This window comes from Gossypium raimondii, chromosome 1 (genome assembly GCF_025698545.1).
Source record: "Gossypium raimondii isolate GPD5lz chromosome 1, ASM2569854v1, whole genome shotgun sequence".
NCBI classification, from domain to species: Eukaryota; Viridiplantae; Streptophyta; class Magnoliopsida; order Malvales; family Malvaceae; genus Gossypium; species Gossypium raimondii.
Window position 1 is genome coordinate 33,662,905 of NC_068565.1, and position 4,811 is coordinate 33,667,715.

Consider the following 4,811-nt stretch of genomic DNA (forward strand, 5'->3'; position numbering starts at 1 on the left):
CCACAAACGTCGCTAAAGAACAAGACCTTTAGATTCGCTTTACCCACAAACGCCGCTAAAAACCAAGACCTTTAGCGGCGCTTTACACACAAACGCCGCTAAAGACCAAGACCTTTAGCGGCGCTTTTCCCAAGAATGTCGCTATAGACCTTGACCTTTAGCGGCGCTTTTCCCACAAACGCCGCTAAAGACTATGACCTTTACCGACACTTTTTCCACAAACGCTGCTAAAGATTATGAACTTTTAGCGGCGCTTTTATCACAAACGCCGCTAAAGAACAAACCTTTAGCGGCGCTTCTCACAAAAACGCCGCTAAAAATATAACCTTTAAAAAAATTATTTTAATCAAATAATATTTATTTTTATGATAAATATTATATTATGTTTTATTTTTTAAATTTGAACTTTAAATATACTTTTTAAGGATAAATAAAAAAATATTATTTAAATTAAATTTTCTATGAAAATTTTAACTTTAAAACTAAATATAAAAATTAATGAATTTAATTTTAGAATTTAAAATAATAAATTAATAACACAATGAAAATCCAAAAGTTAGAACTCAAGTTGTCATAAATATTAAAGTAAAAATAAAATTTAGAATCAAAACTAAAATAAATAATACATTTGAAAAATTAAAACACAGAACGATGTGAAAAGTTAAACACCACACATAAAAATTTATCAAACTAGTTAAGAAATACATGGTGCAGCCATGCAATATAAATACAATAGAATCATAGGGTACTTTTCCATAAATATCTTCAGAGTACCAAGAACAATTTTAACCAAGTCTTTTGATAAGAACTTGAACAGCAAGAAAAGTGATAACAACATTGCACTCCCAACAAATGGAAAACGCATAGCATGCTCCTTAGACATTGTCTCCTGTATGACAGACAATTTGTCAGCCAATTTTAATCTACAGAATTGAATGACAAACAAGAAGGCGAAGAGTTAATTTAAATGCTATCATACTCACTGATGGGGGAGTTGGCTTGACAGAACGATAGTAGCCCACATATACTGCAAGGCATGCAGTCAAAATAACATTCAAATTAGGATCTACCTTCACGACAAGTGGTGCCAATGTCAACCCTGCATTTAGCAAATCAAGGATGCTACATTAGAAAGAGTCCAGTTTCTTAAGCGCACAAGTGGTACCTTAGAGATCTCACATCTAACAGTGATTCATAATAAGAGCATCCTTAGTTCCATATATTCTCTAAAAAAATAGCCATACGCCAAGTATGTATTCATTCACAAGTATATTAAGCAAGATTCATGAGGTCTAAAATTAATATATTCAAAGATACGTAACAATGCATCTGAACTGAGAAAGGTGGGGATATGCAACGCAAAGTGCATTCACTGATTGCTGCTTTTTCCTATTAGTTTTTGGTTCAAAAAAAGTTGCTAAAAAGAAATGAAAGTGTAAAGAAAAAAAATTCTATTTGATTAAAAAAAGCAGATGATAAAATGTAACACAAGTTATAACATGATTGTTTCATTATAAAATCAAACACAACAATTTTGTTTACTAATTATTAAAAAAAAACAGATTTTGTGTCCAAGGCAGTAATCAAACAGAACATAAGATTTTAGTTCTTTTTAAAGTTTTTCTTTTCCTTTTTTTAGAATTGCAAAGATTTGGGTGAAACGAAATGTAATCCCTTTAAATTCTCCACATATAATGCATAACTTTATAAATAAACCAACTATCATTCATGCCAAATAACAAAGCTACCCCGTCCTACCCTTACACATTCCCAAATTTCACCCTCAGATCATTCTTTCCTATCAGTTCTCATATTTTCTTTGCAACTAGAACCAGAAGATACATTAACTAACTAAATCCTCCCAGCTAGTACAAAACTAAATTAAACAACTGAATAAACTGAGCAGAAATTATCCTAAAAAGACAAGAATTCTTTCAAATGCAAACCCAAAATGTAAATAATAAACTAAAATTAATCAAGAGTACATCAAAAAAAAGGCAAACCTGCTAAAGCCAAATTGGCGAGTCTTTCAGTGTTCTTCATCGTCGTCGTTTATTTTTAAATATAACAGCAACGAAGAATCGACCCTCTTTCTACCTACAACAAGAAGGAAAAAATTATAATAAAATCAATCAATAATTATTAATTTGCAGTACTACTAGGTAATTATATTCTTACAAAAGTAGCTAATTCATTATTTATGATTTCTGCTTCACTGATTAATAATTTTTTTCTTAGTTTGTTATGAATCAATCATGGCTTGGTTGGTTGCTTTTTTGTTTAAACTGGTGATTGAAACTGGGTTGGTAAAATGGTGTTCAATCTGGCTGTTTTTGTTTTTAAATTTGTGTTATGATTTATTTTTGGCAACAATAGATATGGTGAGATCTGGCTGCGCTGCGGCAGATAATAGAAGAACGACGGAAGAAAATCTAAATCATAAAGAAAAGAAAGCAAAATTGGAAGCAGAACAGAGAAGGAGAATGAGAGAATAATATGAAAAGCTTACAGTGACAGAACAACCCAAAAAACAGATGAAGGCAGCCAATTCGAACACAAAGAAGAAGGAGACGCAAATATATCTTCTGCTTCAAAACATGGAAAGGTTTTGTTCAAATCTCTTTTCATGCTTCTTCTTAGTGGGTTTGGACTTTAGAATTGATGTGCATCTCCATGACTTAAACTGCAGGTTGATGATGAGTGCGTAGAAAGTTTTATGGAGCAACATAAAGCCAAAGTGAAGAGTGAAGTAGATTATTTAGACTTTCAAATCTTAGAAGAGGATTTAGAGAAGGATTTGAGAATGGTTGGGAGATTTAGTGTTCCGCTACGCCTGGCTCTTATTGCAAACAGAATCAAAGATGGGTTTGGCTTCACTTGGGAAGAAACACAGAGTTGAATAAGCTTCTGGGTTTCTTTCTTGGATGTGGGAAATTAGGGATTTTAGGGGGGAAAGTTGGGGATTTCGGGGGGAGGGGGGAGGAATTTTAGAAAATGGCGCTATTTTTTTTAAAGTAAATTTTATTTTGTGGCGTTTTTTATAAAAACGCCGCAAAAAATTATTTTATTTGGAATAAAACGACACTGTTTTGTTATATAAAATGGGCTATTTTAAAATAAAATTATTTTTGTGGCGTTTTTAAAAGAACGCTATTATTGCTACCTTTTATGCGTTTTTCATAAAATGCATAAAAAACTATTCATTTGGAATAAAACGACACTGTTTTGCTATGCTAAAAATCTTTTATTTTGTTTGTTAAAATTATTAGTTAAGTGATTTTATAAAACATTTATTATTTTTTATAAATTAAATTTTTATAAAAAAATCAAGTACTCTCAAAATAAATATCGATATATTTAATAAGAAAAAATGATTAAATGGTCGTAATTAATTATTAAGTTAGAATTATCCAATGTAAGCAATTAATCTCTCACATATCAAATTTCTATTAAAGATTGAGGCATTAATCATGATTTTATATTATTCATTTCGATCTAATCTCCATTTTATTAGAGATATTTCTTCCTAGCTAAAATATAATTATTTTGCTAGATGTTCGATGTGGAATGATTTTAGTTTTTGTATTTTATTTTTATTTGTTATAATTTGGTCCTATATATCCAAAATAGATAGTTACCTATCTGTATCAATTTGTTACATTTTTTTATTAATTTTTTTAAATCTAATATTTAAATATATCAAATGGTTTAGATTAAATATTTTTTAGTCATAAACACCGCTAATGTTACCTTTTCCGGTGTTTCCAGAAGAAACGCCACTAATAAATTAAACTCTTGTAATGAAACGACACCGTTTTGAAAAATTCTAATACATATTAGCGGCGTTTTTGCTATAAACGCCGCCAAAGCTTGCATATTTTATAATTTTTTATATTCAATTATTGTATATTGCATATCAATTTTAAATTAATAATCTTTACAATTTATTATTATAACTTTTACAATTATATAAGAACTTATTTAGTATAAAAATTAAAAAATACTAATTAATCTAAACCTTAAACCCTAACCTGACCCCGAATCTCTAAATCCTAAATCACTAACTCTTAACCCCAAACCCCTAACCACTAACCCTTAAACCTTATTTAATATATAAATTATAAAACACTAATTAATCTAAATCCTAAACCCTAACTCGACCCTAAATCCCTAATCCTTAAACCCTAACCCGACCCTGAATCCATAACCCCTAAACATTATTTAATATATAAATTAAACCACACTAATTAATCTAAACCATAACCTAACACCGAATCCATAAACCCTAAATCCCTAACTGATCTTAACCTCTAACCCTTAACCCATAAACCTTAAATCACAACCATTAAATCAGAATCCCTAATCTCATAAACATTCGGCTCTAGACTCGAGATCCAGCTAACACTTTTTGTTATCAAGAAAAAACAAGCAGCTTTTTCTTTTCGGGAGCAAATCGTCCAATTATTTTCTAAAATTCAATATTTAATAAATTTTATTCGAATTTCAATATTTATAATATTTAATTAGGTCATTGTTGTGTTCATGTTTGATTAACTAAATATAAAATTATTTTTGGTAATAAAATTATCAATATATAATATTATTTATCACGATATTTGGTGTTTTATATTACTTTCTTTGATTTATTTAATCGAACTATCAAAATTTATTATTCTTATAAAATTTATTCTATTTTTATTCTTTACAACACAACAATTTAAGTTTTATGATATTTTATTTTACTCATAATTTAATATATTTTTCTAGTAAAGTAGTTTAAATAAACTGTGATTGAAAAATAATAATAAATA

The 4,811-nt window shown here is 29.1% G+C and overlaps 1 protein-coding gene across 1 annotated transcript; it reads right to left on the bottom strand.

Moving 5' to 3' along the window:
• Positions 1-501: 501 nt before the first annotated feature.
• Positions 502-2,969, bottom strand: LOC105785645 (signal peptide peptidase 1-like). Its single transcript, XM_012611760.2, has 4 exons — positions 2,510-2,969; positions 2,004-2,097; positions 984-1,099; positions 502-889 (listed from the first exon to the last, which is right to left on the bottom strand). The coding sequence occupies exons 2-4, from the start codon at positions 2,041-2,043 to the stop codon at positions 695-697; spliced, it is 351 nt and encodes a 116-aa protein (XP_012467214.1). The 5' UTR covers positions 2,044-2,097; positions 2,510-2,969; the 3' UTR covers positions 502-694.
• Positions 2,970-4,811: the final 1,842 nt, after the last annotated feature.